Source organism: Petaurus breviceps, unplaced genomic scaffold, assembly GCF_028583685.1.
Source record: "Petaurus breviceps papuanus isolate PSGF00001 unplaced genomic scaffold, PetGlider_PUasm1.0 140, whole genome shotgun sequence".
In the NCBI taxonomy this organism is placed as follows: Eukaryota; Metazoa; Chordata; class Mammalia; order Diprotodontia; family Petauridae; genus Petaurus; species Petaurus breviceps.
Window position 1 is genome coordinate 19,627,794 of NW_027185698.1, and position 26,124 is coordinate 19,653,917.

Sequence of the window (26,124 nt, forward strand, 5' to 3'; positions counted from 1 at the left end):
GAATACCCTATGATCTAGAAATACTACTTTTAGGTCTGTGTCTCAAAAGAGATAAAAAAAAGGGGGGGGGAAGAGAGGGGAGGGGAGAGACAGAGACAGAGAGACATATATATGTGTAAAACTATTCATAGCAATTTTTTTTCATGGTGGCAAGAATTGGAAATTGGGGAAATGCCAGTCAACTGGGGAATCGTTGAACTTCAAGTTATGATGTATGATTGTCATGGAATACTGTGTGTGTTGTAACAAACTATGCGCCTGCTGAAAAATTAAGTATTTTTTCATAGTTGCCTCCCTTTAAGATGTTTAAATTCTGTTTACACTGAAAACATTGCTAAAATTTGAGAATGGAAACCAAATTTGTTTTATTCCTCTCGTCAATTCTCTATCCAGTTTTGGTATATTTGTAATAATTGCATCAGGTTGCCTGCCTGGCTATATATCATGCTCTGGGTAATGTGTTTTTTTAATCTACTGTGTTTTTCAGTGTGAATGATGATTTGATTATCTTTTTGTATTATGGTTGATTTAAATGAGGAGGTTTTGTTGTGGCTGTGGGCAAAGTACAATTAGTATATTGTGACCCACAAAAAGAAATATTTTGAGAACCTCAATAATCTATCAGGAATCTTTTTTTTTAATTCTAGACTTATTCCAGGGTATCAGTCATGATGTTAATAAATATTTCTTTAACATCAGCATGCTTTTATTGGGCTGCAAATCATAGAATACAAGAATTTCTGAAGAATTAACATTGCAGAAAACTCAAAGATTAATTCAGAAGATAGGGTAGGTTAAAGCAGTTTACAGAGCTGGTGTCACTAAGGTGACTATTAAGTTAGAAATATCATGAAGAATATAAGCATGACATATATGGCTGGAAAAATAAGTTCTTTGGTTATTAACATGAATGTGATAGAACATATAGATAAATCAAATGATATACTGGTACTCCTGAGGATTTAAAAAATAAAGCCCTATACATAATACATAAATGGGGATGGGAATGATTAAAAATCACACAGGATGAGCAGTCATGGAGATGGCTGCAATCTTTGTTTACTTGAGGGAGTAATCATAACAGTTAAGCTGTTTATGAGGTCATAGTTCTAGAGCTGGAAGGCACCTCAGAATTATTTAAATAAAGCAGTAATGTTAGTTTATGAGGTTGCACACTTTTTGTTATCTAGTGTGGTCAAGGTGTTCTGGGCAGCTAAATAGTCTAATATGTTAGATAAAATAGGTGATCAATTTTCAAAAAAGTTAGGATAATATATATGTTAAGTATGTTTGATGTTAAATCAAAACTGCACTGAAAATAATTCAATATTTTATTCTGAAAACACTTGAAGATCTTGTAGAATCTCAGGTTCATTATATCATAGAAATGGAGAATTTTATGATCGTAAGGGACCTCATGCAGCCAACTAGTGCAACTCTTGCCTGAAGAGTGCCTACTACAACTTAAAGTGGTCTTAAGGATTTTCTTCAAAGACCTCAAAAATAGCTGTCATGTCCCCCAGGAGTCTTCTTTTTTCCAGGCTAAATGTCTTCATTTCTTCCATCCTTCATGCTGCCTCAACCCAAGCTCCTTATTATCTTGGTTTCCTCCTTTGGATGCTCAGAAACTTAGCAATAAATGATCTTCCTAAACTGTGATGCCCTGATCTGAGCACAATACTCCAGGTGGAGTTTGACCAGGTCAGAGTTCAGTGGAATTTTTACCTCCTTATTCCTGGAAACTTTGCCTTCGGTGTCATCCAAGTTTGCTTTAGCCTTCTTGGCTGTCCTTTCACAATGTTGACTCATATTAAGTTTGTAGGCTGTTGTTATGAACATCAGTTATCATTAAATTATAAATGTCAGGCATGCAAATCAATCAAGACTGACCATTTGATAACATGCTGCCTTTATTTTGATAACATCAGCCTTTATTACATCTACAGTCAGTGACCTCACTACTCTATGCTAAGTATAGAAATAATAAAAGATTTGCCTTTTTTAATGGTGTTTACATGATAAGAAAAGACTTGTCTTCTGTTTTCATTTCTATGCTTATTGTGTACATAGTATTTATTGCAGACTGTTTTTCTTAAACTGTCAACATTTGTATAGCTTGACCTTTTTCTGAGTTTTATCAGATACAATTTTACTTCAAAATTAGTTCATGATAGCCTGTTATCAGCTTAAACTATAAATTACAGTAAATGGACAGGGTTTATAATTTTTTCACATGGTCTGTGGAGAACTAGAAACAGCTGAGAGAGGATTTTTTTGCATCATGTTGGAAGAACCATTAAATTAAGAAAAATTAAGTATATTGAAATTTGGAAGGATTATTGCTGATTACAGCAATAGCTAATGGATTATTGCTCTATATTATTTTATCTTTTGATGTATTTGACTATTTGAAATGAGAAATACTAAAATCTTTTGGAAATTAAAATTTGGAATTTGAAAGGTCCAGTGATATGTGACTATAAATACTTATGTGCTAATTGGTAGAAAAGTACTTTCCTTATTAATGTCGAAATACAACTTGACTATTCATAGATTGTTATAGTTGGAATTTTAACCTCATTATAGTTGCACAGTTCTTACTGCTTAAACAAAGAACTCCATTGTGATAAATATGAGGGAGCATATTCTGTTTGCATTTGGGCAGTGGTATTTGACCAGAATCTTGCTATAGGATAGTTATAGTAGATTCCGAGGTATTTAAGGATAAAGAGCAGACCATTAGGATTGTGGGTGACACAGTTATGTAGTGGCAGAGAGATTATGTATGAAAAGAGAGTAAGAGGAGGAGAGACTTGTGGACTTGACTGCACAGCATGGTTACAACAGTGTAGTTGGTTTCAGTGGTTTAGGGCCTTGGGTGTATCCCTTTTTGGGGGGGCGTTGGAGGAGTATGTGTTTTACTTATTCTTCTCCAGACCGTTAGGCAGAAAAACATGTGACATGTGGCATTTGTGTTCCCCCGATGTCCTGTCATCATACTGTGCTTGACTGTGATGAAGCTAAAACTGAGGTTTAGCTGATAGTAAATTCTTGATGATATTCTCTGAGCCATTACACTTCCTTTAGAGCAAAACTGGGTTAGAAGTGGAGCATACTGGACCTCCATTTCCTTGTTATTATGTATTTCCTGCCTCACCTTTATTAATTAACTGTGTTCTACATTTTATGAATAAGAATAAGAAAGGGAAGTGTTAACAAATCTGTTTAATGTATTATAGAACTATATTGGAATCATGGGGGAAAAGGGAAGAAGGAGACAGATAATTTAAGTCAAAATTTAAAGACAACATTAGTCCTCTTTGGAAGAAATTGGTTTTGTTTGGCTAACATTTGTAAGGTTTAGTACAAATATTTTTATTTAATAACTTAAGTATTTTAAACAAAGTTGGTTAATAACCATTCTATTTGTTATAAAATACCTTGGATATATTGTGGGTTCTCTTCCAGATCCTCTTCAATAAAGCAAATATTGTGATAAAGTGAGTCACATGATTTTTTTTCCAGTGCATATAAAACTCATGTTTACACTGTTCTGTACTATTAAGTGTGTGAGTATTATGTTGAAAAAAAATATGTACCTTAAAAATACTTTATTACTAACAATTATCTTAGGTATTCAGTGAGTTGTAATATTTTTGCTCATGTAGGGTCTTTCCTTGATGTTGATGGCTGCTGACTGGTCAGGGTGGTGGTTACTGAAGGTTGGGGTGGCTGTGGCAATTTTTTAAAATAAGACAACAATGACGTTTGTCTCATTGATTGACTCATCCTTTCACTTAAACACTTAGGGACCATCGTAATTGATCCATTTTCAATATTGTTATGTTTTAGGGAATAGGGAGGCCTGAGGAGAGGGGGAGAGAGACAGACAGAAAGGAGAAAAGCTGGTTGGTATAGTCAGAACACATACATTTATTAGGTATGCTGTTTTATATGGGACTTAGATTGTGGTGCCCCAAAACAATTATAATAGTTATGTCAAAGATAATTGATCACAGATCACCATTAGATATAATAATAATGAAAAAGTTTCAAATATTGTGAGAATGACCAAAATGTGGTGGAGAGAAATGATGTGAACACAAGCTATTGGAAAAATGGTGTTTATAGACTTGCTCAATGCAGGCTTTCCTTAAACCTTCAGTTTGCAAAAACAAACCCCAAAATTCTACAATATCTGTGAAGCACAGTAAAATAAAATGCAAGAAAATGAATTATGCTTATATACTGATTCTTTTGATAGATGTGGAGTCATAATGATATACTATTAGAGAAAATAAATGTAAGATAAGCAGCATATATTGCTGTGAGTTAGTGTTAAGATATACCTGAAGGCCTCTGACCTCCTTTTAGTTATGATCCATATTTGCAGGGCTACCCATGCTTCACAAACTTAATAAAAGAGGGCACCAACTAACCTCTCTTTTGGGATCAGATTTAGAGTTAAAACTTCTTTTTTTTGTTGTTGTTGAGATCTGATTTCCTTAGCGTAGGGAACTCAATGCGAAAACTTATTTCACTATTGAAGATCTTGGACCAATCTGTAACCTGTAGCCTTAGATTGTAAGCAGCCTGGTAATTGCCAGATAGCTTGTATATATATGTTCCCTAGACCACATAAACCTCAGTGCCATAACTGTAAAGGAAATGTCATTCACCTATAGTCACTGACTCTGAAAGCAAAAAAGATACTAATTTTTACTTTGAAACAATAATACTAAGACATGTTCTTCTAGCAGAGAAAGACAGTGTGTCACAGTAGAAGAAAATTGTGTTGTTTTAAAGCCAGGGAACCTAGGTTCAAAATTCTGGCTCTGTCACTGTGTGAGCTTGAACAAATGGACTAATCTTGCTGTCCCTTTGTTTCCTCATCTTGTAAAGTGAGGGAATTGGACTAGGTGACTCCTGAGGACACTTCTACCTACACATCTATGATCTTATGATCTCATAAAGCATAATTTGGCATCACTTTCTTCATAGAGAGATCCCAACTTTTAATATTTTTAATTTTTATATTCTAATTTTAGTTAACATCTTCTCATAACGTTTTTCAGTTCCTTTAAAATATCCTTTTAGATTATTTGCTGCATTTTAAGTGGGATTTTAGTGTTCTTGGAGACCAAAGTTTTGTTCAGAGGAATATATTTCTTAATTTTATGATAAAAGATTAGTGGAAAACAATTCTATAAAAATTTATAGCCGTAATTTGAGAAATGATTGATTTTTAGTAATAAGATATCAGTGAATTCTTCTGTAGCTAAAAAAGATAGATAGCATATATTGTTCCTAATATATTGGTTAGATCTGTAAGTTGAACTGGTTGTAGCTTACAGATGTGTGATGCTCTACATAATATGGGTTGGTTAATAAATACTACTTGCTCAAAATTTTTCATTGTGCATTCTCATCACTATCTCCTTAACTTGAAGATATTCCTGTTGTCTACCTTCCCAGTTTCCAGTGTTCTTTCAGTCACCTAAACTCAGTCTCAGAGCTTAATCTCAGCCAACATTTGATCTCTTTCTAAGCCCTTTTGATTCTTTATGAGCAGTAGCTCTTCACATTTTGTAAGGGTGCTCATGTGTTTAGAATTAGAAGGAACCATTAAGGTCATCTAGTCTAACCTTTCTTGTTTTACAGGTTAAGAAACTAAGGGGGGGTTTGAATGGAGGTGCTTTGACACCCTCCACTTCTCTTACCCAAATCCCACTTTCTGAAGTACCTACCTCATTGTTATCTCCTTTCCATTTTCACTCACACCACTGTACTTCAGGACTTCATTGTCTCTTGATTAGACTATTAGAATAGACTCCTCACTGACCTCAATGAATCTGTATTAAGCACTTTCTGTGTGGCAAGCACTTTCCTGACTAGCGCTGTGCTAGCCTCTAAGGATATCAAGGAAGAAAGTCTCTCCAATCCATTCTTTATTTTTACATTAAGTAATTTTGCTAATGCACAGGTTCTGAGTGTTTAGCAGGGTATGCATGGTGCTGTACGGGAAGGAGTAGCACATCTGATGTGAAAGCTTGCTGAGCCTTTTCAGGGCTATTCTATCTACCTTTGGTGTCTTTTTTTTTTCTTTTAAAGCAATTTACATGGCCAGGTGTTTCTGGGTGGGTGCTAAGTGTCTGAGCCTGGATTCGATCCACAAGTCATCCCAACAGTGGAGCTGGTGCTCTTACTCGCTGTGCTACCTGGCCGCCTCTACCTTTAGTGTCTTCTTGTAACCCAACTCTCACTTGTGGCTCCAAGAAGCTGTAGTAATCACATCACAGTAAAATTATATCAGTAGACTGACTCAATCAGGTTGAGGGTAACAGGCTGTCACCAGTCATCTTGACTTTTGTCTTGCCCCTGAACTTTCACATGTAAGTTAAGACATCACCTGTGATCTTCAAAAACACAAGGTGAAAAACAAGTGTTGGCAAAGTAGTTACTTACTAAATACTTGTTGACTTTACTTCCTTACTCAAAAGCTCAGTCCCAACTGAATAAAATACAGTTTATTTAATCTGAAAGTAAAGGCCCTTCAGAAGCGGACTCCAGCAATCTTTAATGACTAGCACAGTGGGAAGAGTGCTGGATGCTGCTTAAAGAGGAGCATTAAACACAACACCTACAAATGATATAGATGAAAAAAAAAGGTAAAGGGAAGCCTGATTTGGAGTAACTGTAACAAGGAACTTTGGTCCCAGAAAATGGATAATGATATATCCATCCTCTTTGCCAAGAGGTTAGGAGGCTGGGGAAGGAGAGGATAATGTTTCAGACATTGCCAAACATGGTTACTGTAGTAATTGTTTTTGCTTAACTCTTTCTTTGTCACAAGGAAGAGTTCAATTCCTTTAGAAGTGACTAATTTTATATCATTACATTTATGTGTTTTACATATAAAGAATATATACAGTTTATTTTTTTTTTTTAAGCAATTGAGGTTAAGTAACTTGCTCAAGGTTACGCGGCCAGTTATTTCTGGGTGTGGTGCTGAGTGTCTGAGCCCGGGATTCGATCTCCAGGTCGTCCCAACACTGGAACCGGTGCTCTTACTCGCTGAGCCACCTGGCCACCCCATATACAGTTTATTTTTTAAAAATAGTGATTCTTTCATCCTTCCCAACTTTGCCATCTGCAAATCTGATAAGCATTCTATCTGTGTTGTCATTCAAATCATTTATTAAAATGTTGTAAACGGCAGGATTAAGGATAGATTTCTAAGCATGTGACTAGAGACCTCTTTCCACATTGACAGTGTCCATTAATGACTGACCACTCTTCAAGTTTGTTTATTCAACAAGTTCTCAATCTAGCTAATATATCATTTAGTCCACTTCCCTGTCTCCTGCACAAGTTCAAATGAGGGACTTTTAAATTCCTTGCTGAAAATCCAGGTACACTATGTTGATAACATTGGTCTTGATGAATTAATCTTCTGAGGCAATAGTTCTTAAACTTTTTGGTCTTAGGGCCCCTTGTTACTTTAAAAAAAATTTTTGGACCTTTGAAAGAGGTTTTGTTTTTGTTTGTTATAACTTATATTACCTGATTTAGAAATTAAAACATCTTAGTTTCAAATCTCTGAATTCTCTTTTATCTGTCCTTCCTAGTCCAAAGGTCATATTGACTCTTAGCATAAAACACAACAAAACAAAGAGTTGAATAGTTTTACCTTACTCCTTGGTTATGAATCTGTTTATTACAAGCAATGGTCTTATCTCTTCTTAAATCTTCCCCCCTCCTAATATAGCTTTAAAAAGTTCTTCTTTTTTGTCTTTGCATTCATTGTCAGCCTCAAGTCATTTTAAATTTTATGTTCCTGACACCATCTTTACATGTCTTTACTCTTTCATATATCTGCCTTCCATTATTTTCTCCTTTTTGTAAGCATATGCCTTTAAAAAATCTAGATTGGTTTCTTTAGTTTCATAAACATTTCATTTTCTGATGCTTTCTGTCTTTCTTAGGCCAACTCTTCTGTAGAATTTTATGCCATGAGTTAAAGTGAGTTGCCTAAGGTTATATAACTATTTAAACATAAGGCTTCTTTAAAAAAGGCACTCTTTTAACATTAGGCTTTTTGTGATTTGATTATAAATGCTTAGCCCACTCAAGCTTCTTTTATCTTACAAACTTAGTGATTTGGAGGGGTTAGAGCGCGCACATGTACGTTTAGGGTGTTCTAAAAGTCTTGGTGTCATTTTAAGCTGTTTGAACTTTGGTATGTGTATACATTTACATGTGTGCATGTATACGTAGGCAGTTGCATATGAATTTATGCAGGGTGTCCGAGAAGTCTTATTGCAGGTTTGGAACAACATATATTTCTGTCTCTATCTCTTTCTCTTCCCTCTCATACATACATAGATAGTGTGTATTTATATGTATATATATGTTTTGTGTGTATATAAATGTAAAAATATATAATGAATGAAATACTGTATATGTGGATCTCTATATACATAAATACGTATGTGTATATGTATATATGTGTATTCACATATCTATATATTAAGCTGACTTCTATCTTCTATTAGAACAGATTTTTAAAATTAAATTCTACATTATATGCTTTTCAAGGTAAGGAAGGTCAAAGACTCAGAATTTTTGCCTTAGAACTCATCTAATCCATTCCCAACCCAATGAATGAATCTCTTTTATGTTAAATTTGACAAGTGGTCATCTGCTTTCTGCTGGAAAACCAGTATATTTCCTCTGACTCACTGTTTCATGTTACAGCTCTCAGATTCAGAATATACCTACCTTCTTGAGTTCCTGTTGGCCTGAATTTCACCTCCTGGAATGGCACCAAAAAAGTTTATAGTTTTTCTTCAATGCCAAGCTTTCAAATATTTGAAGTTATCTTGCTCTGAGTTCTCAGTTTTGTTTCCTCTAGCTTGGCATTCTTGGTTCTTTTTGTTATTGCTTGAACATTTCTAAAACTTTCCGACATTATTTGCTATTTTCTAATTATGAAAATATAACTAGATACTAAGTTCACATAGATAGTAAATGGGACAGTTAGAATTTGAATTTTTGTCCCTTGATTTTAGATCCTTTGCTCTTGTCCACTATATCACACTATATTGTTTTTCACTATTTCAGATTTGTCCTGACTAACATAAAAGCAGTATGAGACTAAAAATAATACCTCTTGTGTCTCCTAGGACTGGGTAAGAAAGAAAATCTATCTCACTTGACGAGATAGAATTTGATTTAAAAACCTTGTGCTTGTGGAAGAGCTCAGTAATACAGAGGTAACATAATTATAGGCTTCTTCTTAAATACCAGTAATTGAATTTAAGAAAACTACTGCCTCTTACCAAAATGGCAAATTAGAGAAAGCTTTGAGCCTTTCTAATAACATCTGAATCATCTGGGTTTCCATTTGCCATTTTCATGCATTTACTAGAAAATAAGATAGCACTAATAAATCTAAAATTAAATCAGTTCGTATCCACCTCATCCAGAACTTGAACAAATCAGAAATTGTCAAAGGATGTAAATCTTTAATATTTAATGTGTAGGTTTAATGTATCTTTGCATAGTAGAAACCAGACTAGCAGCTGGCTGAGTATTCAGCATGAGATCACATCTTTTTTTTTTAATTTTTTGGTCTTTATTAATTTGTTTATTTACTTTTAGTTTTTAGTTTACAAGATACAGTTCCACAGTTCCTTGAGTTTCAAATTTTCACCCTCCCTTCTCTCTCCCTCCCTCCATGGTGGCATATAATCAAGTATAGGATCTGCAGATACTTTCACATTAGACATTAGTCAGGTTATAAAGAAGGATTGTTTCAGATGGAATGAACAATGGGAAAGAGGAAACAAAACAAGAAAAAGAAAAAGAGCAGGTAGTTTGCTTCAATCTGGATTCAAACTCAGTTCTTTCTAGTTCTTTCTCTGGATGTAGACATCTCTCTCCATCATGAATCTTTTGGAGTTGACTTATAACCCTGCATTGCTGAGAAGAGTCTAGTCTATCCAAGTTGGTTGTCACACAAACGTTGGAGATCACATCTTCTTAAAGTTCTCTTGAGCTCAGGGAACCATTTAGAGGGAGAAAATTTTGGATTGTATCGACATGGTGACTTTTAATATTCTCTTTCCTATGTCAACCAGGAGAAGAGTTTAATAGCAGTAATTAATGCTCTGGGTGCTGACCAAATCTGACAGTACTGCTTTGAGAAAGGTAAAGTAGTATATAACTAGGCTGCAGGTTAATTGTAGGGAAGGAAATGTACATTGTTAAACCTGAAGAGAGGGTATGTACATTGCTACTGATAAATTCTTTTCTTTGTCGAAAGCAGATAGAAAACTCCTTTGGGCAACAAAATAATCAAATGATTTCTTAAAGCAGATATAAATTGTTGACTTTCTGAATTGGGATATTTAGTATATACCAATAATCAGTGGTCTCAGTGCCTAATCCATTATTTTCTTTACTCTGAGGTACTGACAGCATGATATGGACCTAAGGCTGAGGTTTTATAAAATTTCTACAAAGATAGAGCTTTCTAACTGAAAATAAATGTTTTGAGATTTGTGTACAATAGTGATATCAAACTCATATTGAAAGGGATCCCTGCAGGCTGCATACTTATTTAGAAAACCACAAATTAATATTATCTGTATTATATTGTAGTTTTTCTTATTTTATTAAACATTTCCCAATTACTTTTTAATATGGTTTGGCACACTAGGGAAATTTTATTTGCCAGCAGCAGTGAATTGGTGTATAGAACTGAAGATTAGGAGACATAAATTTAGGGTAATGTAAATTAATCAGCCTGCTGTCACTGACTCATTCCATGATTTTGGATAGATAAGTTCTTCTCTGTATTTCAGTTTTCATGTTATTGAATAAGAATAAAATAAATAACATTATATTTGAATTACATTTTGTAAACTGAAAATTGTGAAGATTTATCCTTTGATAGAATGGAGAATGTGGAGAACAAGTAGTCACACCACATGTTATGTTGCTTTTCCTTTACCTACTTGACTTAACTAAATAATTATCTCCTAAGCAAAATGTACAAGAAAATATTCTTCTGTAGGATTTAAAATGAAACACTAAGGTATAATGTCTTATATAATTTTTTTCCTCAGTGTAATGGAATGTTTTATGTCCTTTAATGGGCTCAATTTCCTTAAGTCTTGCAAGACATGAATTCCAGAGTATAAAACACTTTTTCTCATGTATTGTTAGATTCACTTCGAGTTATCACCATGTAGCTAATAGACCAATATGTTAGGAAAAGTTAGTTATGTAGTTAGTTATGTTTTAGAAGCATTGACAAAATCTTCCTATAGTACCAAATTGATATATATATATATATATATATATACCATAAACTGGCCTTCTTTATTTGATGCCATCCATGCAAACTTTATTCTTCATGAAAAAGAAAATAATATAATATTCACCTCTATGTGGAGATTATAAGTACATTGACTACTATTTGTTTAATATTTTTTTTGCTTCTTTTACACTTTTTTAAGTCATTTTTTTTCATGACTTTGGAATAAAATGATTCAGCCATTCAGGAACTGAACTCATTTAATACTCTTAAGTTCAGCAGAGAGGCACCAAACTTCCTCATGGTGTTTTAAATTCAGAAGCAGTGAGCCAGAATAGTGCTACCAAGCATTGTCTATAGATCACAGTGTTAACATCATTAGTGAAGAACAGAAGTGGGTAGGTATGAATTTTGTAACTTTTGTGCAAGTTTTATATTTTCTCATTTAGTTACCTCCTAGAAAGTTTGAAATTTTCAAATGTCAGCAAAAATATTGATTACAAATAGTTTTTAGGCTTATAATGGTACATAATATTATACATTTTCTAGTTTCATGGGCTTTGAGTTTCAGAATAGGGTATAAAATCTGTCTTCTAGATAGATTTATTTATTCCAATCCTATTTTCTTGCACAACATCCTTAAACATATCAAATAATGTATAGACTGAATATATTAACATGAGATTGTAAACTGTGTTTTTAAGGTTACATTTATAACATTTTTAAGTATGATGAAATATCTTACTTTTTACTATCTTCAATAAAATCTATCATTTATTGTACTAAACCTTTATGACTGAGCAACTGACATTCTTTTTGCTGAAGTAATACTAAGTCAGGGTAAATATAAGTCATTTACCATCCTCCAGAGAAATAGTTGTGTTATAAACAGCTTTTAGAAAATATTTCTTCATTTGGGTTTTCATTCCATAGTCAATGTCAGGATACGAATGGAATCAAACTTTCAAATTGTGTTTATTTGTAGCTACTTTTTTGTACTTTGGATTTGGTTGTATTTTATATGTGCATATATATGAGTGTATAGATGTATTTAGAGGTTGTTCATTTTATTCACTATAAAACATAGATAATTATCTTTTGATGTCTATTATTATATACAGAGCAAAACCCCAGAATGAGGATTGTGTTTGGAGTTGGGAACCTAGATTCAAATTACCTTGGGCAAGTTACTTTCTGTGTCTTTCTTCCACAAAATGAAGTGTTTGGATTAGATGATCTCTGAGATCCCCTTAATGTATTTTTTTTTCCTTTTGGAGGGCAATTGGGGTTAAACAACTTGCCCAAGGTTACATGGCTAGTTTTTTTGTGTAGGTGTTAAATGTCTAAGGCCGGAACCGAACTCAGGTCCTCCTGACTCTGGGGCCAGCGCTTTACTCACTGTGCCACCTAGCCGCCCCCCCCTTAAAGTATTTTTAAAAAATTAATTTCTTTTTAGCATTCGTTAAAAAAAATTTTTTTTGAGTTCCAAATTTTTTCCCTCCTTCCCACCCTTTCCCCTACCAATTGAGAAGGCAAGCAATATGTTATCAGTTATGTGAGTGAAGTTACGCAAAACATATTTCCATATTAGCCATGTTGCAAAAACAACAGCAACAACAATAAATAGCAATAAGCATAAAGAAAGTGAAAAAGTATACTTCAATCTGCATTCAGAATTCATCAGTTTTCTCTCTGGAAGTGGAAATTATTTTTCATCATGGGTCCTTTGGAATTGTCTTGGATCATTATATTGATCAGAGTAGTTAAGTCTTTCACAATTGAATATTTTTACAGTATTGCTGTATGATATTGTGTACATTATTTGCCTGGGTCTGCTCACTTCACTTTGCATGAGTTTATATGTCTTCCTAGGTTTTTCTGAAGCCATAATCCTTGTTATTTCTTATAACACAACAGTATCCATCACAGTCATGTATCACAACTTGTTCAGTCATTAACCAGTTGATGGACATTCCCTTGATTTCTAATTCTTTGCCACCACAGATAGAGACATTAGAAATATTTTTGTACATATAGATCCTTTTCCCTTTGTTCTCTTTAGGATACAAACCTAGTACTGGTATTTCTGGGTCAAAGGATATTACACAATTTTATAGCACTTTGGGTATAGTTCCAAATTGTTCTTCAGAAAGATTAGACTAGTTTACAACTCCAGCAGTAGTGCTAGTATTTGTATTTTTCCACATTCCCTCTAGCATTTGTCATTTTCCTTTTCTGTCATGTTAGCCAGTTTTATAGTTATGAAGTGGTAGCTTAGAGTTGTTTGAATTTGAAGTTTTTGAATCAGTAGTGATTTAAAGCATTTTTTCATGTGACTTAATAGCTTTTGTTTCTTCTTATAATGATACATAATATTATACATTTTCTAGTTTCATGGGCTTCGAGTTTAAGAATAGGGTATAAAATCTGTCTTCTAGATAGATTTGTTTATTCCAATCCTGTTTTTATACCTATAGGGTATAAATAGCCTGTGAAAATAGCTTGTTCATATCCTTTGACCATGTATCAATTGGAGAATGTTCTTATTTTTGTAAGTTTGGCCGAGTTCCCTATAACTTTGAGAAACGAGGCCTTTATCAGAGAAACTTGCTTTAAATTTTTTTCCTCCTTTCTAATTTTTTTTTTTTAAGCAATTGGGGTTAAGTAACTTGCTCAAGGTTACACTGCCAGTTATTTCTGGGTGTGGTGCTGAGTATCTGAGCCCGGATTTGATCCAGGTCATCCCGACACTGGGGCTGGTGCTCTTACTCGCTGTGCTACCTGGCTGCCCCCCTCCTTTCTAATTTTGATTGCATTGGTTTCATTTGTAGAAAACCTTTTTAATTTCGTGTAATCAAAATTATCCATTTTACTTCCTGTGATCCTCTGTATCTCTTGTTTGGTCATAAACTTGTCCCTTAGCCATAGACCTGACAAGTATATTTTTCCATTGAGCTATGACTTCTTAACAATTTTGATTTGCACATTTTTTATTTATCAGAAATCGTTGGGGCGGCCAGGTGGTGCAGAGAGTAAGAGCGTAGGTCCTAGCATCAGGATACCTGGGATCTGTTCTGGCCTCAAATACTTAACACCCACACAAAAATAACTGGCCGTGTAACCTTGAGCCAAGTTACTTAATCCCAATTGCTTAGGGGTGGCCAGGTGGTGCAGTGAGCAGTGAGTAAGAGTACTGGCCCCAGCGTTGGGAGACCTGGGATCGGTTCCAGCCTTAGATACTTGGCACCCACACAAAAATAACTGGCCTTGTAACCTTGAGCAAGTTACTTAACCCTGATTGCTTAAAAAAAAAAAAAGAAATCCTTGTAGTTGAATGTTATTGTTATTGATTTCTGAGTTGTATAACAATTTGGAAAATTTAAATCATGGTTGGCTCCTTTTTCTTGGTCTTTGGCCTTGTGATTTCATTGATATGAGGAATCCCAACTGTGGACAGCTCTTCCTAGAGCTGCAGTTCTGCTTTAGTTTTATGTTTGTCTGGGGCAGAGTCACTAAGACTGTGGCAGTATATGTCAGAAGAAGGAATGAATCCAGGCCTTTCCAACACTATATATCCATTATACTAAATCTCTTTCTAAACTTACTGGTATTAAAATTCATTTTAAGAAAGGAAATGAACATTGCTTCATAGCAATAAAATAAATTAAAATGATTCTGGATTGTATTTGGTAGGTTGTATTACTTTTTAAAAATATCTTTTTAAAATCCTTATTCAGAGATTTTATATTATATGCAGATCAGGTCCTTCATCAAGCAATGAATGGGGTACCCTTCCTTTCTCTTCTCTTTGTTCTTCACCTTTATCCAGGTGATAAACCCAGTGGGGCAACCATTTGGGAGCAGGAACATGGCTGTTCACATCATTTGGATGAGTTGGGAGTTACCAGCTAGGATTCTTTCTGGTGAAATGGAAGACCACCAGGCCTTATAATCTTTTTTGCCACTGTGTCCTAAGATCCTTGGGGCCTTGGCATTTGCCTTTGCTGCTGTGTTCTGCAGACCCATAGGCACTGTCGTCTGATCTATTGATAAACCTTGAAGTCCTTTGAGCCTTCTCACGTACCCTGCTCCTTAGTTGGAACTTTTGGACCTTACTGTTCATCCTGCAGCTGCCCTATCATAATCCAAGTGATGTGGTGGATAGAGTACCATATTTGGAGTCAAGAAGACAAGAATTCTAATTCTGCCTTGGATACTTATTAGTCACATGCCCTTGGGAAAGTCTTAAAATTTTTCAGCCTCAGGTTGCTTATGTGTTTTTTTTTTTTAAAGGATAATAGCATCTATCTTAAAAGATTTTTGTGAGGATCATATAATATGTAAAGCACTTTGCAAATTTTAAAACATTATATAAAGGCTAGATAACAGCTCCTTGAAAGCAGGAATTATCTGACTTTTTCTATTTGTATGGACAGTGCTTGGCACAGAGTAAACACTGTATAATTTTTTTTTCAATAATTCCTTTAAGAACACAAAATCATTCATTTCTCTGGTCACGTTTTGACTTTAAGGGCAATTTTGTGTAAGTTGAGTTGGATGCTGGAGAGTATATTATAGAAAAAGAGGGGGACTTAAAAAGTCTCCTTTAAGAGAAGATGCACTTATGTGGATGATTGAACTGACACATATTATTGCTTTTTAAGATAATTTCTTACCTATGCAATGTAGCAATTTTAGGTTGTGATATTTCTCAGTACCATTTGATTCCTGTTTTACTTAGTATCCCTCCTGAACTCTTGTGTAGTTTCTATTGTTATCTTGTACTTTATTATAAAGTATTATAAAGATGCTTCACTTGCTTATATCCTATTTTTCTCACTTGAATAGAAGCTCAGGGTCTTGTGACAAGATTCAAATTGTATTGAAACAGGATGTGTGTGTGTGTGTGTGTGTGTGTGTGCGCGTGTATATTAGTATGTGATTTTTTCCTCTTATTTTTAGGATTCTGAGCAACAATAAAATATCAGAGTTGAAGAATGGTTCATTTTCTGGGTTAAGTCTTCTGGAAAGACTGTAAGTATTGCTTTAAATAGCTTATTATTTTAATACTTTGCATATTTAAACACAAGTTTGCATTCTAATCTTAATTGCTAAAGATATTCATTTGTTCATTTTCTGTGTGCATCATGGCTGAACACATTTATTTTGAATCATGGAATTATATTTAAATTGAAAGTCCAATATTATCCCAAACCATAGATGCTTTTTAAGAGTAGAGCATAATAGGGCAGAAGAGTAGAACATAAATTAGCATACCTTAGAACAGTTATATCAAATAGAAAAAATAAGGATCCCTACAGGTTCCTATTGACTCTTTATCACCCTGGGGACCATTATCACCCTGGGGACCATACGTAGCACATTGGGCCCTTCTGTCCTCCACTATCCCCTTAAGTCTGTCTAGCCTTGGGTTTGTTGCTTCCATGGCACTAACCATCTCATCTTCTCCTTTTGCCTTCAGTCTTTCCCAGCATCAGGGTTTTTTCTATTAAGTCCTGTCTTCTCATCGTGTGGCCAATATTTGTCCTTCCAATAAATAGTCTGAATTAATTTCTTTAAGTATGGACCTATTTGATCTCCTTGCTGTCCAAGATACTACCCAAAGTCTTCTAGCACCACAGTTTGAAAGTGCTGAGTCAACGGAGCTCAGTTTTCCTTGTAATCCAACTCCTACAGCATTGCTATTGGAAAAACTATAGCTTTGACTATAGAAATCTTTGTTAACAAAGTGATATTCCTGCTTTTTAATATGCTATAGCTTTTCTACTAGGTGACAACTGCCTTTTAATTTCATGGCTGCAGTTGCTGTCTACAGCAATCTTTGAACCCAAGAGTATAAAATCGGACACTGCTTCCATTTCTTTCCTTTCCTTTTGGAAGGAAGTGATGGGACCAAATGCCTTGATCTTAGTTTTTTTTTTTATGTTAAACTTTCAAGCCAGCTTTTTACACTCTTTGACCTTTGTCAAGAGGCTTCTTAATTCTTCTTCATTTTCTGCCATTGGACTGGTATCATCTGCATATCTGAAATTGTTGATATTTCTTCTGAAAACCTTAATTCTAGCTTTGATTTGTCCAGTCTGGCATTTAACATGATGTGCACTGCATATAAGTTATATAAATAAGATGACAGCATATAGCTTTGTCATACCCTTTTACCAATCTTAAATCAGTCAGTTGTTCCATGTTCAGTTCTAACTGTTGCTTCTTGTCATACATGCAGTTTCCTCAGGAGATAAGCAGGATGATCTGAAAATCCCTCTTTGAGAACTTGCCACATTTTATTGTGATCCACACAGTCAAAAGACTTTAGCATAATCACTAAAGCAGAAGTGGATGTTTCTGTAACTCCCTTGCTTTCTCCATAATTTAGCAAATGTTGGCAATTTGGTCTCTAGTTCCTTTGACTCTTAAAAAAACCATCCTGCACTACTAGTAATTCTTTGTTTACATATTGCTGAAGCCTAGCTTGTAAAATCTTAAACATAAATCTGCTGGTGTGTGAAATGAGCACAATTGTTCAGTAATTTAAACATTTTTGGCCATTGCCCTTCTTTAGGATTGGAACATAAACTAATCTTTTCCAATCCAGTGGCCATTTTTAAGTTTTTACATTTCTAAATACTGATTTAGAAAACCACATATTAACATTATCTGTGTTCTATTGTATTTTTCTTATTTTTAAAAATATTTACCCAACTACATTTATCGGGTTTCTATTGCTAGCAGTCTTTGACATTTCCACCTTAGAGAATGTTCAAGTAGAACAAGAAGAAAAAAAAGAGATGTATGATGCCAAAGGAGGCAAACTTTTGAATTAGTTTTGACATTTTAACTGTTTCTTTTTCACCATGAGAATGCTTTAAAAAAAGTTTTTCCCATCTAGTTTTTATATCACTTGTTTCTTGATAAAGGGCCTGTAGCTCCATCAGCACGTATATGAGCATTCCTTTGTAACAAAGAAAAATGGTTAATTATAACCAACCAGTCTTACGACTGTATCTGAAATTTTAGACATTATTTACCCTTGGTCTTCTGCCTGTCTAAGAAAGATACCACCATCCTGCCAGTTGTCCAAGTTCAAAGCCTTTGCATCATCCTTGATTCCTTACTCATACTGATTCCATAGATCTGTTTAGTCACCATTCCTGTTATTGATACCCTTAAGTATCTCCTGTATCTGTTTCCTTCTTTTTGCTCACATAGCCACCACCCTAGTTTAAGCCCTAATCACTTTTCACTTCGACTATTGCAATACATTTTTAATTTCCTCCCTGCATTGTTTATCTCACATTCAGTTCATCCTTCACTAGTTGACAAAGTGGATTTCCTAAAAAGTATGTTTTTCTGTGTCTCCTGCCTAAATAAACTCTGGTGGCTCCCTCTTACCTCCAGGATAAATTCCTTTGTTTGACATTTAAAGATTTTCTCAGCCTGACCCCTTCCAACTGTTTTCCTCTTCTTCTGCTTTACTTCCCTACCCTTGAGGCTATGATCCAGCCATACAGGCTTACTTCTGGTTTCCTGTACATGATTCTTCATTTCCTTGTCCCTGTGCTTTTGCCCTGGCTGTCTGCTCCCTTGTCATCACTGCCTCTTCATTTCCCCGCCTCCCTTCATGACTCAGCTGACATACCTCTTTCTGTTGGACAGTTTCTCTAGCCTCTTCCCATCCCTTTCCCAGCTGCTAGAGCCTTCTCCTCTTTGGATACTTCCCATTTACTCTATATGTGACTTGTGTGTATCTGTTTACATGTTGTCTCTTCCATTAAAATGTAAGATAAATGTAGAAATTTGTTTTTATCCTTCCTTTTTATCTATAGTCTTTAGCATAGTGTCTGGCACATAGTAAACACTTATTAAATTCTTATTGATTGGGTGATTGATGGAAGTAGATGTATCGGTTTCCTCCTAATGATGACAAAGTTACTAGAAATCAGTTTCAGGATGTAACATTATGACTTTGTCACTTGTCCTTACATTGTTCAGCAAAAGGAAGAAACAGTGGAAGGACTCATGAATTTGGAGATGGGGAAATGGCTTTAGGATCATGGATTTAAAGCTGGGAAGAATTATAGAGGCCTTTATAGTCTAGCTTCATTTTATGGATGAGGAAACTGGCACACAGAGAGACTAAGACTTGACCAAGTTTGCACAGGTAATTAGTGACTGGTCTGGTCTTTTAATCCAGACTGTTTCACTCCAAAAAAATTGTTCTTTTCATTGTGCCATGCTACCTCTTTTAAATGGATTCAAATTCTTGCCATCCTGTTAATTACCTGCAGGACCCTGGGACTGAATTTCCTCATATGTAAAATGATGTGAGAGGTTGGACTGGATGATTCCTAAATCCCTTTCAGTTCTAAATATACCATCCAATGCTAAGTTTTAGTAATCAATGAATTTGGTTAATCATGTCAGTCTTAGCAATGTATCACAACTAGATGTTCCTGGAAGACAGTATATATCCAGGTGTGCCATGTCACATCTGCTACACCAACCCTAGGTGCAGTTTCCTTCACATCTCAGGACAGAGTCACCAACTGTGCCATGATATCTGCTGTCCTTCTTTTTGGAGGGCAAGGACATGCTTCTTTCTAGCTATGTGTTCTCACAGAGTATTTACTTAAGAATGTTAAGAATTGTTCTTCATAGAAAGAATTTTGTGTCTCAGCTCTGCTGTTTCCTACCTATGTGACCTTAAGAAAAGCAACAACATGCCCTTGAAGGACTAAAGATACTACCCCTGCAAAAACTAATCAACCAACCATCAACCAAACAAATCTTCAACCCCTCCTAATATCTCTAGTTCCATTGAGGGTATCACCAGTCCACCAGCCCCCAAAGTTTTATATTATATTTATTTATATATATTTTTAATATATATTTTTATATTTTATATATATTTCATATATATTATATAAATATAATTATATTATTATATAGACATTATATATATTATTATATAGATTCCTCCCTTCAGTCCTGCCTTTTTTCATTATTTCCCTCTTGTTTTCCCTCCAAATGCATATATATGTGTGTATGTACACACACACACACACACACACACACACACACACACACACAGATCATTTTGGTGGTTTGGCCATAGGTTAGAAGGACTGGGAGAGAAAGTCTCTGGAGAAGTTGGGAAGTTTGCTGAATGTTTAAAAGAGCTAGGGAAGCCCAGTAGGCTGAGGGGAGCAGGAGAGCATTCCAGATATAATGGACAAATTTTGAAAATACATGGAGTTTGGGAACAATAAGGAGGTATTCCTCAATCATAAAGTACATACTAGAGAGTAAAATTTAAGAGGACTCGAAAGATGGGAAGGAATCATGTTATAAAATGACAGAGAATTTTATATTTGATCCTGGAATTTATTGAGAAGTGACTTAGTTGAAACTTTTAGGTAAAGCACTTTGGCAGCTTAGCAGACAATAAAGTGAGAAAAGACTTGAGGCAGTTGAGACTAGTTAGGAGACTACCTGCTATACAGTGTCTTTTCTCATTACACCCAATAATTTTATCTCTTCTTTGCTATCTTTATTCCTTTAATTTCCTTCCCTCGTCTCATTACTATTGCTAGAATTTTCAGAATCATATCAAATACCTGATTAATTATGTTAGCTTTTCCTGCTGTTGAACCATGCTTCTATCCCAGGTATAATTCCAGCATGATTGTAATGAATGATTTCCTGGCTATATTACTATAGTGTCTGTTTGACAAGTTTTTATTAAACATTTTTAAAATCTATTGTCTTTTGTGATGTTGGTTTATATAGTTCTTTTTATTTTTTTAAGCAAGTGGGGTTAAGTAACTTGCTCAAGGTTACACAGCCAGTTATTTCTGGGTGTGGTGCTAAGTATTTGAGCCCGGATTCGATCCCCAGGTCATCCTGACACTGGGGCCGGTGCTCTTACTCGCTGTGCTACCTGGCTGCCCCTTTATATAGTTCTTCTGTGCTTTATTCTTCCCTGGTTCAGGTACCAGGTTTATATGTCTTTCATAAAAGGATTTTAGTAGAGTGTTTTCTTAATTTTTGAGAATAGCTTATATAATATTGCTATTCATTTTTCTTGAAAAGTTTGATAGAATTCTCCTGTAAATCCATCAGGCTATAAGAGTTTTTTCTTTGATAAAATGTTTCTCTACAGATTTATTTCTTTTCCTGAAATTGGATCATTTAAGATCTATATGATGTCTAGTTTTAGGATAGTTTTTTTTTTTTGAAGGAAATCCTTCATTTCATATTCTCAGTTTTGTAAGTATATAACTAGTATCATTAGTTAACATTTGTTAGTTGTCATTTCTTTTTATTTCTTCATTTTGTTTTGTGGCTGCTCTGATAATCTAGGTGAGAGGTAATAAGAGCCTAAACTCAGGCCATAAATGTGTTAGCAGAGGGAAAGAGGTAGGCTTTGAGAGGTGTGCTGAAGGAAACAAACAGCAAGATTTGGTAACTGGTCATGTAGTCTGAGGGAGAGGGAAGAAATCAGGATAAAGACAGGTTATGGAGGGCTTAGGAGATAGAAGGGTGGTTGATCATTTGACAAGGATAGGGAAGTTTGAAAGAGGGGAGAGATTGGGGGTGAAGATGAGTTCAGTTTTGGACATGTTGAGTTTAAGATGCATCAGACACATCTAGTATGAAATGTGCAGTAATTGGTGATGTGGGACTGAAGCTCAAAGGAGAATGGGATTGGAATGTACAGATCTGGGAGTTACCTGCATAGATGATAGGTTCATGTTTGCTGATGAGAGTAAAAAGAAAGTGTGTATAGGGAGAAGAGAACTGGGCCTGTGACAGAATGATCTTTCTATTATGTAAGAGAAAACTTTCTAGAACATGAAGATAAAGCAGATTATTAGTATATAAGATTTTATTTATTTTTTGTTTTTTTCAGATTTTATTTTTTAAAATTTTTTGGTCTTTATTAATTTGTTTGTTTACTTTTAGTTTACAAGATTCACTTCCACAATTCCTTGAGTTTCAAATTTTCTCCCCCTCCCTCTACCCCCCCCCGCCGATTTTATTTTATTTTTTCATTTATTTCAATTACATTTTGGCAGTATATTGCTATTCAGTTTTAATTTTGGCACTGTTTTACCAAAGAGAACATGTTGATATAATAAATAATCATAACAATAAAAACCATACGTAAATAATATTTGAAAACTTATGAAAATTTTAAATTAATTTCTGATAAAATTATTTAAATTAATATTTTAATTTTCTGGTAAATAAATAACATTCAAAATAAATTAAAGAATAAAATATTGAAGCCAAATTTACTAGAAATTGTGTTGACAATTTTTAAGACATTGGAGAATAATTCATTTGATTGTGACTTACCATAAAATCTTTGAGGAAAAATATAACAAAAACAGTAAGCTGTGCAAATGACTGCAGTGTCATTTTAAACCACCTAAGCTTTCCAAATACTTACAAAAATGTATTCGTGTGTCTATCTTCTCAGTTTCTGCTTCTTTCCAAAATAAGTACAGCTTTTAAAATAAATGAAACTAGTATGACCTCATATTTCAAAAGCACCAGCATGGCAAATAGAAAGAAATAATGCCAATTCTGTTTTTGAAAGCATGTTTCTCTAAAGAGACTTTAAACATCTATAGTAAGAACTGGTGTAACACATAAACTTATAATAAATTATAAACTTAATATTTTTACACAACATGTATTTCATGAATAAGTAAATAAAGCAATATGTTTTAAAGGTACTGTATAATAAAACTCCGTCACATAAGACATACTTTTTTTTATTAACAGTAATATTAACAAACCATCACTAAAAATACTTTTTTCCATCTTAAGATCTTATCTTTTACCATTTCATTGGTTAACATGACCCTGATAATTATAAAACATATGTAGAATCTGTATAACTGACATTGTACATAAATTCCAGCCTTAAAATCTTAAGTGAAATGATGCTTAGACATAACATATTTTACAAAGTACCTTTAAAAGAATGCTTTATGCTTGTAGTCTTTTTTTTTTAAAGGCTTCTCCAAGGAGGGAGAGATGAATGCTGTGGTGCAGTAGCCACAAGAAGACAATGAATAGCCATTCCTTATGGAGATAAAAATCCTAATAACTTGTAGAACAATTTATACTCAGTGGTTTACATCATTGAGATGAATGGCTCACTCGTGAGTAGTGGACTTAGATTTGTAATAACATAACAGCTTTTCTGCTGAAAAATATTTGGAGAGATTTTCTGTTCTCAAATCAAAGGCTGTATCTAATCCTAGTCAACTTCTTGGCATTATATTCCACAAATCCCTAGAACCTTTCTACAATGTTCTAGTGGAATCTTCCACTACTTTGAAAGAAACAATTCAAATATAGCCTGTTGATAACAGGATTCCAAAATTGACTTACCTAAAAAAGTAAATACATCTGTTTGTCAGTGGGTTATTAAATGTGTTGTACCTGAATTTTTTTTTGGCAATTGCTGTTCCTTTCAATCAGCTGTCTTAAATGATTTTTAGTGACCCTAATTTGAATAGGATTTCAAATCCTTGTCAAATGGCCAATAGCCTCTTCAGGTAAAGCATCATAATAGATTTTGCCTCAACTACTTTTTAAAGTTGGTATCAGTCTTCATGTTTTAAGTGTATTTCTTCTAAACAGCATTTTGTCATATTTTCCTTTCTAATAAATTCTGCTATCCTCTTCTGTGGCTGAGTTTATCTCATTCATATTGAATATAATGATTGTTAATTGTATTTTCCTCTGTCCTATTCTCATTTTTTCCCAGTCCATAATCCCTGCCACCTCTTTACAAAAAAGAGATAAGTGAGAGAACAGGAATGCTCTCAGTACCAGGGGTCTGTGTTGTATGCATTTTCGTCACCTCTATTCCCTAACCTCTATTTTCTTTTCCTCTTTAAGACTCCGACCATATTTTCTTATCCCTTCTTTCCTTGCAATCCCTCCTTCAAGCTCCTTCTTTCAAGGTAAGACTGTTTTGCTTCTGACATCTCTCTTCCTGAATGTTCCCTCCTTCCTATTCTTCCTTTTCCCCCTGTTCCCATTCCCTCATTTCCTTTTTAAGTTGAATTCTTTCTGTGTCAAACTCAGTTCAGTCCTCCTTTAACTGATTCAGGTATAAATGAGATGTAAGTGTTGCCCACTCCACCAACTTCTTCCTTATTTGTGTAGTCTTCTACTTGTGTACCCCAATTCTGTGAGATATTCCTCTCTCCTTCCCTATTTCTACTCTACTGTACTGCTTTTTTTCTTTCTCTTCTTTTAAAATCTTGAAAACGTAAACATTTCTCAGGGCCTGTGTCTTGTTTAACTACTTGTATGAACCTAGATAACATTAGGATCAATCACTTACATCAGCTCCACCCGTTAGAATATAAATACTTCATTCCTGTTTGTTCCTTCTGATTTACCTTTTAATGTTTTCTTGGCTTTTCTGTTTGTATTTCAGAGTTTCTACTTAGTTTCTGGTCTTTTCTGACATAATACTAGAATTTCTGAGAGATTATAGTTAAAGTATTCTTTGCCAAGGCCTAGCTCCATGAAAATATGCCACCATGTCCTTCAGACCTGATCTAACTTGTCAGTACTTTGTGGTTAAATCCTTGGCTTAAGGAATTATAGGATTCCAGAGAGATTTATAAATGTTCCAGATTCTTAAATTGTCTGGGAACAACTAGATTATGGTCTTTAATAAGCCATTATCTTTTTAATTTAGTTTTTAATAGCTGATCTGAGAAAAAATATTGAATTTAGGCCTAAGCTGCTCATTCCCCATTGTAGTTTATGAAGATGAAAATTCCAAGAATATTTAATTGTTAATATTTTATCCTAACTGGTCTTTCTGATTCAAGACTTTTTGCTTCAATTTATTCTATAATCTGTTACCATGTTAATCTTCCTTAACTACTGTTATTTTTATTTCCTGCTCAGGAACCTTCATTGACTCTTGCCTATCATATTGAATCTAAACTCATTTGTCTGGATTTTTTTGAACCCATATTTTTCTTTGCAATTAATCCACAAACTTTTTAGATATTTACTGTATGCTAGGTTCTGGGGACTCAAAGACACCACTGAAATAGGGTTTCTCTCATGTAAAGAGCTTCAGTTCTATGATAGGTAACATGTGCATATATGAGTTGTGCTGAACTTCACAAAATCTCGTGAGGTAGATGTTCTATTTTATTGATTAAAAAAAAAAAAACCAAAACAAAACAGCCTGAGGGAGGTTAAATGATTTGCCCACAAGTACACAGCTAGGAAATGTCAGAGGTACTATTCCGGTTTAGGCCTTTATGACTCCAAGTTTGACATTTTATTGGCTGTGCTACATTGCTGTCCCCAATCTGGATTTTTCTAAAAAGGTTTTTAACTCCACCCTTACTTCTTCTTGTTCAGTTGTTTCCGACTTTCTGCAACTCCATTTGGGATTTTCTTGGTAGAGGTACTGGAGTGGTTTGCCATTTCCTTCTCCAGCTCATTTTACAGATGAGGACATTGAAGCAAATGGTAGATTAAGTGACTTGCCCAGGGTTACATAGCTAGAGTCTGAGGCTGGATTTGAACTCTGGTCTTTCCTGACTCCAGTCCCAGTGCTTTATCCACTGTGCCAACTAGCTACTTTATCTTACTTATCTATCACCCTTACTAACCAACATAAGTTTCCTAGCCATGTATCCTTTGCTCTAGTTGGACTGATCTTTTCTACAAACATGGTGTTTTATTGCCCAAGTCTGTGCTTTTATGTTTTTACCTGGCATGTA

General features: G+C 34.5%; 1 protein-coding gene across 3 annotated transcripts in view; it reads left to right on the forward strand.

Moving 5' to 3' along the window:
• The window catches only part of ADGRA3 (adhesion G protein-coupled receptor A3), a 154,558-nt gene that overhangs the window by 10,433 nt on the left and 118,001 nt on the right, over nt 1-26,124 (forward strand). For all 3 annotated transcript variants that reach the window (XM_069069086.1, XM_069069087.1, XM_069069088.1), the window contains exon 2: nt 16,286-16,357. In XM_069069086.1, the coding sequence (XP_068925187.1) occupies nt 16,286-16,357 (72 nt within the window). The remainder of the gene's footprint in view (nt 1-16,285; nt 16,358-26,124) is intronic.